Source organism: Manihot esculenta, chromosome 13, assembly GCF_001659605.2.
Source record: "Manihot esculenta cultivar AM560-2 chromosome 13, M.esculenta_v8, whole genome shotgun sequence".
Lineage (NCBI taxonomy): Eukaryota > Viridiplantae > Streptophyta > Magnoliopsida > Malpighiales > Euphorbiaceae > Manihot > Manihot esculenta.
Genome location: NC_035173.2, coordinates 4,083,308 through 4,097,489, shown reverse-complemented (window position 1 = coordinate 4,097,489; position 14,182 = coordinate 4,083,308). Strand labels below are relative to the sequence as shown.

At 31.5% G+C, this 14,182-nt stretch overlaps 1 protein-coding gene across 11 annotated transcripts; it reads left to right on the top strand.

The window, feature by feature from the left end:
- Nucleotides 1-490: 490 nt before the first annotated feature.
- LOC110629457 (pentatricopeptide repeat-containing protein At1g06143) lies at nt 491-10,436 on the top strand. Of its 11 annotated transcripts, XM_043949410.1 has the most exons (9): nt 493-1,000; nt 1,974-2,068; nt 3,846-4,047; nt 4,193-6,027; nt 6,296-6,652; nt 6,803-6,941; nt 7,128-7,196; nt 9,410-9,684; nt 9,805-10,436. In XM_043949410.1, the coding sequence occupies exon 4, from the start codon at nt 4,279-4,281 to the stop codon at nt 6,022-6,024; it is 1,746 nt and encodes a 581-aa protein (XP_043805345.1). In that variant the 5' UTR covers nt 493-1,000; nt 1,974-2,068; nt 3,846-4,047; nt 4,193-4,278; the 3' UTR covers nt 6,025-6,027; nt 6,296-6,652; nt 6,803-6,941; nt 7,128-7,196; nt 9,410-9,684; nt 9,805-10,436. The 11 variants fall into 11 exon arrangements, with proteins under 11 accessions (XP_043805350.1, XP_043805345.1, XP_043805349.1 ...); XM_043949415.1 differs by lacking the exon at nt 9,805-10,436 and having other exon boundaries at nt 491-1,000; nt 4,174-6,027; nt 9,410-9,789; XM_043949414.1 differs by lacking the exon at nt 7,128-7,196.
- Nucleotides 10,437-14,182: the final 3,746 nt, after the last annotated feature.

Genomic DNA, 14,182 nt, shown 5'->3' with positions numbered 1-14,182 from the left:
TATTTAATTTATGATTATGTTTTATAATTTAAAATAATTTATTGAAAAATAATAATTTAAAATATTATAATTAATAAATTTTAAGAGAGTAATATAATTTAAATAAAAAATAAAATCAAAATTATTATTAGCTGAAAAAATCATTTTAATTATGGGTGTGATCCAAAATGCAGCTTATAATTTTTATATCAGTTGATATTTTAAATATTTATTAAATACTTTAATTTTATTATTTATATAATTATTCGCTATTAACCTGTATTCAACAATTAAATTAAATAATTTTATTTTTTTTAGCTATAGAGTTGAGAGTTAGTTAAAGTAAAGAAAAAAACAAATTAATTTTATTAAATCTTTTATATAAAGATGAATTTAAGTCATTAAATTAAAAAAAAATTTAAAAAAATTGTCATAAATTGATTTTAAACCCTTCAAATTTTTCTTTAATTATACGTATTAGATCTATAACTAAATTTTACTGTTGAAGGGGTGGAGGCCATTAGAATTAGGGTTATCGGTTTCAGAAACATGAGGGAATTTTTGGGGAGTGATCTGACATTTATCAAGAGAAATGGAGAAAATTGCTTTGCTGCTCCCCTTAACCCCCAAAACGACATAGCATATACCATTTTCATCTCCACCGAGACCTCTCCCTCATCACCTCCCGTTGTTCCCAAGAAAGCTAGAGACCCGGCAGCTTCTTCTCCTCGCCATTCTCTTTCTCGCCACAGACTCGTTCGTGGCACCATATCCACGATACAGGGGAGACCCAAAGAGAACCCTCACCACCAACTCTCATACTTCGAAAATCATAACGCCCATCTTCGCCCAGTGTTTCGGTTCATTCCGAGACAGCAGAAATTTTCAATCGAAGTTGCTAGTAGCAGAAATCAGCGTAGCACAGGCAGCTTTCTAGCGCTGCACCGTTCCCAGCCAAATCCTCACTCTCCTCGACCCAGTTGCTCCTTCTGCTCAGCCTTGAAATTCTGATTTAGTGTGGGTATAGCTCAAAACTCTACTGTTGTCATGTAGGTTTAAATCCCTCTCTTTGGATATATTAGCTGCATAGTAATAATGTCCCTTGAGTTAAACCTTTGGATTCATGAATCTCTGTTTATAATCTGATATGGAATGAGTCCGTTAGAACGCCTTGAATAGCTGGATCTCTTCTGCTATTTGTACATATTTTTATATTTTGATGTTTAATATCGCTGCTTGATATGGGACATACACCGTTGAGTTATTTGGTAGCGTTGTAGTGCTTGAGAATATTGAAATTTACTGTTCTTCTCAACCTACAGATTAATAAAAGCAAATGGAGAGTTCCTTTATTTATGTGTGTGAATTTTGTGATTGAGTTGGAACACCCTGAAGGGGTGACTAACCTTTTGTGGGAGTATGAGTAGTGTAGTCACTTCGTTTTTGTAAAGAATAAAATTTCATGAACAGGTCTTATGTTTTTTTTTGTTTGGATAGAGACATTCACTGCTATGTGCAAAATGTGCTATTCCTCTTATCGTACTACAGTTCATATTGCCTCTATTTAATATAAGCTAAGTGAAATGGCTTTTTGTGGAATCGTTTTAAAACCCACCACATTGTGTGGTATTTTCAAATAAGTTTTACACTAGTATAGAACTCTTAGGGTGGATGACTATGTGGTTGTGCTGTGCTTGCTGGTTGATGTTAATTATTCAGGATGTTGTGCTTACTTTAGTTGTTTGTATTGGGGAGTTTGACTAATCTATATGTGAATGGTGGAAGAGGTTTCTCTCATAAAGTATACTTGCTGCTTTAGATGCCAAGGTGGTTGTAATCCTGAATTGTACATATTTAAATTTATCACCTTTTTGGTCCTCTTGTATTAGTGTCAAAAGTCCTGTTCGAGTATTTCCTTTTAGAATGAATAAATATACATAATTGCTGTGAAAATGGGTAAAACATGAGGAGGGTGTTGATGAATATTTGTGCAGGTCGGGATGGCATCATTTTCGTGCATGTTGTGTTGTGTTGAAATTGGAAAATATCCGATTTACAGTGGAGATTATGCCGAATTTTCGACAGATTTGTAAGTGATTTTTTTAGATGATAATAAAAAAATGTTAATTAAAAACTAAATTAAATTAAATGAATTGTGATTAAATGTTAATTGAGTTAATAATGAGACTTTAATTTATTAGTTAGAGTGCCTTTATGATAATTTAAGCTCACTAGACTATAGTTAATATATATGTATCCTTCGATTAGGGTCAGATGAATTAAATTAGAATTCATAATAATTTAATTCCTCACAAGAATTATATGTTTGTTCCATTTGCTTGCTTATTATTATTTTTTAGTTTTTTAGATAATAATAAAAATAATAAAAAATTAAATTAATATGGTTTGTAGAATGAACATTAATTTAATTGATGATGAGACTCTAGTTCGTTGGGTTAGGGAACCTTTTGATAAATCAAACTCTCTGTATGAAAGTTAATGAATATCGAGACATGCTAAAACTAAAACTACTACCCATGATAATTTAATTTTGCTAACCATTACTTATCTATCTGAGGTTTATTAATGAATAGTGAAATACGCATATACATATTTTAATAAAATTGAATTGATATAAATTCAATTGTTAATTTAGCAATGATGGGACCTTTACTTATTGAGTGGATGCTAATAGGTGAAACTCTTTAGGCAATACTTAATATGTATTTTTTTTAATTGGGCCCAATAAGAAATGAATAGATACCTGGATTCATATTAATTCAGTCAATAAAACACTCTCTTTTTAATTCAGAATTATTTTCTTAAATAAATAATAATTTCTTTTATAAATGTTCAAAAGGCCTTTTTAAAATTTTAATCTTTTAGGTCCATTTCCAATAAATTTGGTTTATTCACTCACTCTGTAAAATTAAATGAATAAATGAAAATTTATCATTTTTCCTAATCTTCTTCAGCTTCCACTATTGTGTCTCAAATTTTATCTCAAAAAATATTAATGCTATTTTCATATCTAATCCTTCAAAATTGTAATTTTCAGCAATTTTAAATATAAAAAACTCAATGTCAATTTTTTAAAATTCAAGCAAAATGTTTTAATTTTCCTCTACAAATTTACTTTTAAGTGTTCACTTATTTTTAATTTCAAATCACTGTTATCTTCGCTTAAAATTTGTTTATCTGTCAAACTTGGAAGCCTGTTTTATAAATAATGATTTTACATCTTTTTTCAAATAAAATAAAATAAATAAAAAATATAGATTTTCCTAAATGGTTTTTGAATAAAATAAAATATAATATAATATAATAAAATAAATAGAGTCAAAATTTACTTAAAGGTTGAATTATTTATATTTATATTTAATTTATCTCTAATAAATGAGACATTTATGTATTCTTATAAGTGCTTTTTTTTATTTTCTAGTTAAATACAAATAACTAATATCATAATTTAAATTCATTGTATATTATGATAATTAATTTATTTGAGCACAATCTTAAATCCGCTTACTCTATTTAGGGACGATATAGGTGCTAACACTGTCTCTATGAGTATAGAGATCCCAATTCCATAATCTCTAAATAGAAGTGGTTTTGTTAAATTTTTTAAAAATAAAGGTTTTCTCTAATTGGTAAATATTTTAAGAACTGCTTTTTTCTATAACTCAGGGCTTGTATAAAATAATTATTTTTTGAATTAGATCCAAGATCTCATGTACCACATCGAGTTAGCAAAGGGTTCATATAAGGATGCTGCTTTTAGGCTTGCAAGGAACAGTGTGCTTTGTGCAAGAAGCATTTTTTAAATTTGTAAAATTTCAGAGTGATAAAGCCTGGTTATTACACAGGATTGATCCTCACAAGAAACTCAGAATTCTGGGAATTCATGGAACTCATACTGTCTATGATCTTATTGTTGACATTGTTTCTTCAAGTGATGGAGAAGTCACATTTGTAAGGCTACTCAACTCATTTTCGCACAGCTGAAGCTGCTCATTGGTTTCTTAATCATGTGATGGAACCATAAGGAAATGCGTAGAGAAATATGAGGTAGTGAAGAACATTATTCTTACCTTCTCCATTTTATGTACTCTATTAGTATTTCAGGATTCTTTTCCTTGCCTTGCTGCTGTCCTGTTCTTTTTTTATTTGCTTATATTATTATGAAAATTTCAGTGAACCTATCTTTTTACAGGGACTTAAGTTAAGGTTAGTGGGCCACTCTACTGGAGCTGCTATACTTCCAGAAAACCATAACTGGGATCAAATTTCCCTTTGCCAATGTTAGCCAATTGCCAGAAAACCTTAACTGGGATTAATTGTTTCTCAATTTCGAAACCTCTTCAACGAACTGGTCTTCTCTCCCAAAACCACTCCATAGCTGACCAATTAAAGCACTGCTCTAAGATTGAGAACCTGGAATGCATGTATGCTTCCATGATCAAAACCAATACAAGCCAAGATTGTTTCTTGATAAACCAATTTATCACTGCTTGTTCCACTCTTGGCCATGTAGATTTTGCAGTTTTAGCCTATAACCAGATGGAAAATCCTAATGTTTTTGTATATAATGCAATGATTAGAGGATTTGTCCAGTGCTATTACCCAATTAAAGCCCTTGAGTTTTATATACACATGCTGAGGGTTCAATTGTTACCTACAAGCTACACATTTTCATCATTAATTAAAGCTTGCAGTTTAGCATCTGAAATAAGGTTTGGAGAAGCTGTTCATGGTCACATTTGGAGACTTGGGTTTGACTCACATGTGTTTGTTCAAACTGCTTTGGTTGATTTTTATTCACGCGTGGGTAGAATTACTGGATCCAAAAGAGTGTTTGATGAAATGCCACACAGAGATGCCTTTGCTTGGACTACCATGGTTTCTGGTCTTGCTCGGTTTGGAGATCTGAGTTCTGCGAGGAGACTGTTTGATATGATGCCTGAAAAGAACATAGCTACTTGGAATACTTTGATTGATGGGTATGCAAGATTGAGAGATGTGGATTCAGCAGAAAATCTGTTTATTCAAATGCCTGAGAGGGATATTATTTCATGGACAACAATGATTGATTGTTACTCCCAGAATAAAAGATATAGAGAAGCATTGGTTGTTTTTCATGAGATGATAAAAAATGGGATTAGCCCGGATGAAGTAACCATGGCAACTGTGATTTCAGCATGTGCACATTTGGGAGCTCTTGACTTGGGGAAGGAAATACATCTTTATGTAATGCAGAATGGATTTGACCTTGATGTCTATATAGGGTCTGCATTGATTGATATGTACGCCAAGTGTGGGAGCTTAAATAGGTCCCTCTTGGTGTTCTTCAAGTTGCGAGAGAAGAACTTGTTTTGTTGGAATGCAGTGATTGAAGGACTTGCAGCTCATGGATATGTGGAAAAAGCACTGACGATGTTTCACAAGATGGAGAAGGAGAAAATAAAGCCAAATGGTGTTACATTTATTAGTGTTTTAAGTGCCTGCACTCATGCCGGCCTCATTGAAGAAGGGCGTAAAATATTTGAGAGAATGACATTTGACTTCTCTATCCCTCCTGAAATCGAACACTATGGATGCATGGTTGATCTATTGAGCAAAGGTGGCTTGCTTGAAGAAGCATTGCTATTGATCAGAGCTATGAAATTCGAAGCAAATGCTGTTATTTGGGGTACTTTGTTGGGTGGATGTAAGCTTCACAAGAACTTGGATATTGCACAGGTTGCTGTTAATGAATTGATGGTTTTGGAGCCAAGCAACAGTGGGCACTATTCTCTTTTGATTAACATGTATGCTGAAGTTAATAGGTGGAGCGAGGCTGCAAAGATTAGGGACAGTATGAGGAAATTAGGTGTAGAAAAGCCATGTCCTGGTTCCAGTTGGATAGAGATGGAAAGTGTACTGCATCAATTTGCTGCATCTGATAAATCTCACCTAGCTTCTGATGAGATTTACTCATTGCTGGAAGTATTGGATGGACAACTGAAGCTAGCTGACAATGTACCTGAACCATGGTCTATCTCATAGCAGGTTATCACATGATTGAAATAAAATTATTTGTTTATGATGTTACAATTGGCCCAATATCTTACTTATTTTTGACAATCATCCTTAATTTTAATCGAGGATATTAAGGGTGTTCAAGTCTTCAGAATTAATGGTAATTGTTTGACCTTTTAGTACTGAGAAATAATTGTCTTCATCATTAAACATGTTTTTATATCTATACCTTTCGTGTATGTCAGCTGCTTATTGGGTAAATATTTTAAGAACTGCTTGTTTTTTTCCTATAATGCAGGAGTTGCATAAAATATATTTTCTGATTTAGATCCAAGATCTCAGGTACCACATTGAGTTAGCAAAAGGTCCTTGCAAGGAACAGAGTGTCTTGTGAAAGCAGCATCTTTAAATTTATAAAAGATTTCAGTGTGATGAGGCCTGGTTGTTACATAGGATTTATCCTCGCAAGAAACCCATAATTCTGGGTATTCATGGAACTCATACTTTCTACGATCTTATGGCTGACATTGTTTGTTCAAGTGATGTAGAAGTCACATTTATAAGGCTACTCAACGCACTCTCTCACAGCTGAAGCTGCTCGTTGGTTTCTTAATCATGAAATTGGACCATAAGGAAGTATGTAGTGAAATACGAGGTAGTGAAGAACATTATTTCACCTTTCCCCCTTTATGTACTCTATTAGTCTATCAGGATTCTTTTCTTTGCCTTACTACTGCCCTGTTCTATTTTTATTTGCTTATATTTTTTTATTATAAAATTTTCAGTAAAACCTATCTTTTTACAGGAATTTAAGTTAAGGTTAGTGGACCACTCTCCTGGAGCTGCTGTAACTTATTTGCTAACGGTCATGCTCTTGAGAGTTGAGAAGGTCACCTGAGGAACTTGGTTATGTGTGCTGATTTTGTACAACTGTTGTAAGGCAGGTGGGCAGATGTACGTGATTAAGTATTGCTTTATTTTGGCTAGTGTAGCATTTCTTAAACCACCCTCTACACTGTCCCCCTTTCTTTGAATAGAAAGTGAAAATTTTCTCACTATATTTTGATTGTTGTCTCTTCTCTTCTTTCTTTATGAAATCCTTAGCGCTTACCAAGATTCATGTTTTTTAGGATTAGTACCCAGATCTTAGTACAGCTTCTCTAGCAAGGCTATCAGAACGAAATTCTTCAAGCTGATTGGTATGCAAATTTAAGGCACTTTCACTTATGTTGCGCTGAAACAAAGACATGCTAGAACCAAGCAAGTAGGCTTGAGGATAAAAAGCAATTTCAAATGATAGACGAAATATAATCAACTGATGTTGCTCTGTAATTTATAACTCAAGCGTATAGTATGGCCCAAACTTGACTTGTTTAGACTATTATTAGGAAATAATGCATACTTGATTTAGTTAATTAATAGATAGTAAAAAATAAGATGAATACATATAGGGATTAATTATTAGGTCGGCCTATATGAATGGACCATGGCTGCTTAGTAATTTTGCCCTCCCCCTGTCCTCTCCCCCTTTCCCCTAGCCAATTTTGTACCTTGCACACAAGCAGAAGCATACACAGAAAATATGTGCCAGTGTTTTTCTTCTCATGGATTTTATAGAATACTGAGAGGGTGTTTGGTTTACCCTTTTCATCTGGCTGATATTTGATCAGCTCCCAAACAGCTCATTTTTGTGTTTGTAACTCTTAAAAAAAGGCGGCTGATAATTGATAGGTAGCTTATCAGCTGTCTCTTCATTCGGCTCTAATTTTAAAACCTTTTTTTTATATTTTATTTAGACCAGTTGATAAGATTTTATATTTTATTTATACTATATTATCTTTTTTAGTATTTATTAATTATCAAATTTTATATTAAAATAAATTTCAATATATATTATTAAACTATTTATAATTATAAAATAAATATAAATATTATAAAAATAACATATATATACATAAAAAATAAAATTTATTCTATTAATAATCATATTTTTTAATTTTATATATATATATATATATATATATATATATGATAAATTATTAATTTTTTGTGCACTTTAATTATAAATAAATTATATGATATATTACTCTTATTCGTCATTTTACACTTAAACAATTTCTAGATATAATTTATTAAACGTTTTGGATGTTTCAGCTGCAATTGGCAATCAACTATTAGTCATTCGCTATCAGTACTAACTATCAGTTAACTGCTATCAACGGTATTCAACGATTAAACCAAACATGCTCTAAAATTTTAAAACTGTATTATCCCTATTTCCATTTTTATGGTGGGGGCTTGCAAGAAAATCATTTATTACTCTGTGATTTTGAGGAAAAAAGGAAGATTCAATGATTGCTTAAATTTCTAATTTGCATACAATATATATCATATGCATATTCCAAATTTGAAGACAAGATGGAAATGGAATCCAAAATCCCTACTTATGGAAGTTCATTCTTTTAGTATCCTATCAAACAATCCAATTCCTAACATTGCTGATAATGGGAATATGGAATTCTTGGTCTAGATTCCAATCAATTGACATAGCTTGCTCTGGAAGTAGATTGCAACGCAGGTCTTCTGAGGTTGATTTTGCGGAATTACTCTAAATTGTTGTTTCACAAGCACAGGAGTACAAATAAATCTTAGTAGGCTTGCACATTTAGCCATTAGGATGCAGGGTTTGAGTATGAATGCTGCCATTTTAGGTTGAGGGAAGCATCTGTGTCCAAAATTTCCTTCCAAGACTCCACTATTTTAGGGCCACTTTAGGAGAATGATTTATTTTCCCCTTTTTCATGGTTGTTAACTTGGTATGATTTTCTTCATTTATGTGCTTGTTTTCTTGTAATTGTACATCAGAGTTAGAAGTTTATATGCCTTACCCACTAGGGGTTGTATACCCTTGCCTGTCTATTGCATCACTATTTCTCCATTTGATATGTCATTATGTCCTTGAGTATTTCATTTAAAATTTGAAGCTAATGATTTGATGAGGAGCTGCATAGATGAATGGTGACTTCTATGAATGCACTATATTTCACTGCTTCCATCAAGGATTTATGGAGCACATCTCTTTCAATTGCTAGACTATCAAACCTAGCTTTTTTTTTTTTTTCAATCCTTGTGATCTTCCTACAAGATGTTGTGATCGAGAAGGAAGACAGGAAAATTGTCATAGTTATGTTGAGGAGGTCATATCTTCTGTACAATTCGTAGCTCGGAAACTTGCTTGATTATGCAAAGTTCAAGAGCAACAAAAATTCACCTGGTAATTCAATTGTTGGGTCAATGTGTTGCCAAAATGTTATTCTCTTGAAGCTTAGACATATGTTTCTAAAGGTTGGCGTTCTTTTTGCATGGTTATGTTAATATGTTTAAGAGTCTGATGTGCCCATGTTTTTGCCAGGGTTTGCAAATTTAGGAATTTGAACATTGAAGTGATAGCAAAATGGGAATACAGGTTTCTAAAGTACAAGGGATTTAAAAGAACATAATTTTTGTGGCTGTTCAGAAGCCCTCCAAAAGAAATTTGGAGTTGGAAGTTCCTGGAATTTCTGTTGGTAGTTGAGTGAGGATTAAAAGACTTTTAGAATTTCGAAGATGAAGCTCAGTAGCGAATTTGTAATCCAATAGTGAAGTTTGCCCTTTGCTAGATACAAGTAAAGCTCAACTGATCGTAAGGTAAAGAATCTTGGGTTATCTAGTACTTAGGTTCAAAGTAATGTCCAGATTATTTGTATTACTGTTATATTTGTTTTTTTTCACAAAGTTGCTGAAGTTTACTTCTCTGTATTGTCAAAGGCTTCTGAGTTTTCTTTATTACGTAAGCAATCAGTAACTACTCTTAAATCCACTTCAACCTCGAAGCCACAGTAGACTATAATTCTGTCCCCAAAAAGGAAGGAGCAGCTTGTACAGTGTCAAGTTATTGTTTCCAGGTAGAGGCAAGTTCTTGTAGCAGAAGTGGCAAGAGCGGAAATTTTTCTGGAAAATACTTTAGAGGATGCGGTTCACCATGGATCAAGGTACTTTCAAGACACAAATAATGGAGTTCCTCCATGAAAAAAAAAAACAGATAAAATTTATTTCAATATCTCTTGGATTCATGAGAGACTGAATCCACCAAAGTATTTCCCATTTTTCCCACTCTGAAAGAGGCATCTAGGTGAACATTTCAAGAGGATGGTGCTGCTCTCTAGCAACTATAGCCATGACTACTACGAGGTATCACAAAGCTTTGCAGGAAGTGATAATAAAAGGCTTTTGTAGATGATTAAAAACCAATTATCACATCAAATTTTGTACATGTCCACTTTGAAGCTAAAAGATTAAATGACTTTTTTGCTTATTTTTCAAGGGCTTGAAAGGGCCTTATATCTCATTTTAAATGTAAATTTTTTTAAAAAAAATGAAATAAATTACTTCTTGATAGAGTGTTAGCGTGCAATATCTTGCCTCTCCATAATGTTCACAGCCTGCATTCAAGTTTCTGAAGTAGAAAATTGTCATGTGATGTTATTCTTTTGCTTCTTGTTTTTATTTAACGTAAAACAAGGGAGAGCAATCCCATAGAACTGCAAGTAATGGGATAAGCTTCCCCACCATTACTACCGACCTTGAAAAAGTAGCGGCCAAGTAAGAAATAGCGGTATTCATTGCCACCCCCTACACTCTTTAGGCCTGCCTATGGGCCTCTAGCATCCGAGAAAAAATAGAAAAAGTACTTCCATAGCTTTTACACCCTAATAATGCTTTAGGTTATTGGAATGAAAGCATATGAATCATTAATATACTTAAATTTGAGTTCTTTGTTCTTGACACAAAGAAACTATTGTGGGGCTTTATTTGCTTTATCACTCAACTTCACATGTAATTACTTCCAATCTTCCAAGGAAACTTGTAGATACATATAGATAGGATTGACCACTTCAATCAAATTTGAGAATATATATGTATGTATATATATCACGTGACTTGCACATGGTTCCTCAACTAACTATAGACATATGACAAAATAGGGAAGATGATAACATTATTATTAGAGGTAGAGTGTTATCCTGTTGGTCAAATGAGTGTAGAAAAATGAAGTTAGCTTGTGTCTGAAACTCTCTCATGGTTTCTCCAAGGTTGTCTCCACCATGTGATTTTACATTATAATTTCTTAAATTTAGTTTAAGTTCTAACACAACCTGTCCAAATTCATTCTTCAATTTTCTGCACAAAAAAACAAAAACCCATCTCATCATAATCAATCAATCAATCAATCAATCTTCTCTGTTGGATTCAAATTGAAATGCCAAACTTCAAACTGTCTTCAACTGAACATTTCTACTACTTCAAGCTTATATCATCCTCCCATGTATTCTGGTCTAGACTTTGAATAATTGCCCCCTATTCAAAATACATGCTTAAATTTATTTATATTTCTAAATTTCTTGCAATATTTATATATTTTATTGATATTGAAAATGAATGTTAATTCTTTCTATGCTTCTGAATCACAAGGCAATGTTATTTTCATCCTGTTTTCTATTGTCGGACTCTAAAGTGATGTTTGAATGTTTTCTCTTATTGTTATATTTTTTTATAAAATTAATTTTATTTCATAAGGATAGAATAATATATTCTTTATAAAACCTCGCACGCTCTTTTATTTTTAAGTTAATTTTTATGGATGAATTAAGTTTGGTAAAAAAAAATTATATATTAATTAACAATGGTGAGACCATATCATAAAACTTTAATTAATACATCTTAAAAATAATTAAATAAACCATCCAAATTCATTAATCAAAGAGTGCATATTCTTGACCACGTTAACCCTAATTAGATTAATTGGCACACGTGCGATGGACCCACATGAAAACTATGGTGTCGGCTTGACTGGTCTTCATCTAGACACCCAAAATATTAGAGCTTCAATTTTCCAGCTCCATCTTAATCTGTCATTATATATATATATTTTAAATTAATAAATGAGAATATTAAAAATAAATCCAGCTCTAACCCACTCAATTTAATTAACAGCTTAATTCTATTGTGCAGGTATTCTAATCTCAGGGTCTCACTTGAGGAAAAAAAATTTATTATTTTTAACTAATAAATTTCATAATAAATATTTCTCTTAAAGTTTTAAACTCTTTTTTATATAAAAATAAAATTAACTGTAATTAATTATTTATAAATATCAATATAAATATAAATATTTAATGATTATAAATGTCTTTTTTTTTGTTTTGTTTTGTTCTTTTGTGAAATTCAGCTTATATTAGACTCATTTTTTCTATTTAATAATAATGATTAATAATACTCCCAAACTAATGAGTCAATTGACCCGTAATTTATCGAATTGTTGGCCTCCACTTGGTGATGACGTGGAATTAGTACAAAGGTGGGGCCGACATGACTGTTATATGAGCGCCACTCGTGCGGCGTGTCAGCTTCAGGACCAAGGTAAGGCGTGAGTGCCGTCTCTTGTCCCTTTATTTTATTGGCACGTGCACAGCAATCCCAAAGAAGAATAATTTTTCTATTATTATTATTATTATTAAATAATTAAATAAATTAAAATTTTCAAAAAAAATCACTGTTTAATTTATACGATATAAATAATTTATTAATTAATTTTAAAAATTACATTAAAATATTTTTAATATTTTAAAAAATAAATTAATTAACAAGGGTAAAAATATATATTATAGTTTTATTCAAGACATGAAGCAAAAAGTAGGTAAACTGCCAAAATAATAATAATAATTAAATAAAGTTAATTAATTAATATTTAATTTGTTATCAATTTTTTCCATACATATTTGTGTCCTGTCCATGCTGTTAGGTAGTTCCCACTCTTTAAAAGCTCCAAAATTAAAAAACAATTACTTAAAAAATCAATTTTAAAATAATATAACTCGTAACCTGCACCTTCTTTATTTTATAATAAATCAATTTTCCTTATAATTTTATTCAGTTCTTTGAAATTAAATTAAAAATATATTATATATTTTTATTTATTTTATTTTCCAACATGCACCCTTCTTCCTTCTATAATCTGTGTCTGCATCTTGCACCAAGTCTTTGCAATCTTTCAAGTAAAGTTGGAACACGTAGGCTTTATTAATATCAGATCTCTAGCTAGTAGCTAGACGACTTGAATAATTTTAGCAACTTCAGAGAGGAAGGAAATGGAATTTTTAACAATAAAATAATTTTTATTTTTATATTAATTATAATAAATTGGGTTTTTGTTTTCCCACTAATGGGTTAAATTGGGTAAACTTCAGGCATTGTTACATGTTTCTTATAGCATAGGAAATTATTATGATCTTTCTATTCTTTTGAGCTAATTTTCTAAAGAATTAAGTGGAAGCTGTTGAAAGCATAAAAGATCCTTCAGGAGTGTTTCCTGATCTTCTTTATTTATTTTTTTAAAAAAAGAAATGAATTAAATATCAAAGTCTAAACACAAAGTGTATAGAAAATATTAGTTGAACTTGAAGCTCATCTACATTATTAATTGTGTAAAGAAAAGAAAAGAGGATTAAGAATTTAATAAGGGGATTGATGTCTCCAAGATCAGTCTTCTTCTTAAGTGGCCAACCAGTACACATCACTTAACAAAGCCATTTTCTTTTGTGGGATCAATGGCAGCCAATTAGATTGATGCCATGCACCAATTCAATACATACCCATCTCATATTTCTTAATTAATTTTTAAAATCTTTTTGCTTCTTTGCAATTTTAATTGGGTATTATAAGCAAATACTAATTAAGGGTTTTGTTTTTATTGCAGCCATCAAATCAATTTTGTAACTTAATGAAGCCCTTTATTCAGACACAACTAGCGCACATTAAGATCATCTTGTAGGGCATTGACCAACAACCAAACAAAATTGGAAGAAAGAAAAAGATAGGGTGAAAAAGATGAAAATTAGTTTATAAATCAATTGTTAGGTACTCAATAATATATACATATATGGAGTCTTTTACATATTTGCTTGTTTGTGAGAGAAAGTTTGGGAGAGGTAGGGTTAAGTTGGGGTGTCATTAATTATTAGGATTGGGGAAGTGGGGCCAAAATGCACATTTGGACAAGGTCTACATGTTGGTGTCTATTTGTGACAGAAAGAAGTGATTGAAAATTATTAATGATTATATATAAGATTACTTAATGATAATAATA

Coding starts and splice junctions, on each gene's coding strand:
- LOC110629457 (XM_043949414.1), top strand. CDS start 4,279: ATGTTAGCCAATTGCCAGAAAACCTTAACTGGGATTAATTGTTTCTCA.